Below are 252 nucleotides of genomic sequence, written 5' to 3'. Positions count from 1 at the left end.
GGGTGCGTTGCCCACTCGGGCATCACCAGCCGCATTAACCCAGCCGAGCAAGGGACCAGGCCCTGGGCCGGTGTCGCCGCCCGAGAAGAAAGAAGCGGCAAGGGCCTGCGGACTCACCGAGCAGCAATACTGGAGCGCAATCGCGTTCAGCGTGTCCCCTTCCTGGATATCCTTCGTTAGCAGGACGATATCGTCCAGCCTGTCCCTCGACGCGCTCCTCCGGACCTTCTCCCTGCCCCGCGGCCGCAGCTC

General features: G+C 65.9%; 1 protein-coding gene across 1 annotated transcript in view; it reads right to left on the bottom strand.

Annotated features, from left to right (window-relative positions):
* LYSMD3 (LysM, putative peptidoglycan-binding, domain containing 3) overlaps positions 1-249 on the bottom strand; it is a gene marked incomplete at its 5' end in the record, with an annotated part of 3,092 nt that extends 2,843 nt beyond the window's left edge. Inside the window, one exon of the mRNA XM_010285196.1 lies at positions 118-249. Coding sequence (XP_010283498.1) covers positions 118-249 — 132 coding nt within the window. The remainder of the gene's footprint in view (positions 1-117) is intronic.
* Positions 250-252: the final 3 nt, after the last annotated feature.

The sequence above is a fragment of the Phaethon lepturus genome, unplaced genomic scaffold (genome assembly GCF_000687285.1).
Source record: "Phaethon lepturus isolate BGI_N335 unplaced genomic scaffold, ASM68728v1 scaffold48214, whole genome shotgun sequence".
Lineage (NCBI taxonomy): Eukaryota > Metazoa > Chordata > Aves > Phaethontiformes > Phaethontidae > Phaethon > Phaethon lepturus.
The sequence above is the reverse complement of the archived record's forward strand: the minus strand, read 5'-3'. Positions and strand labels throughout refer to the sequence as shown.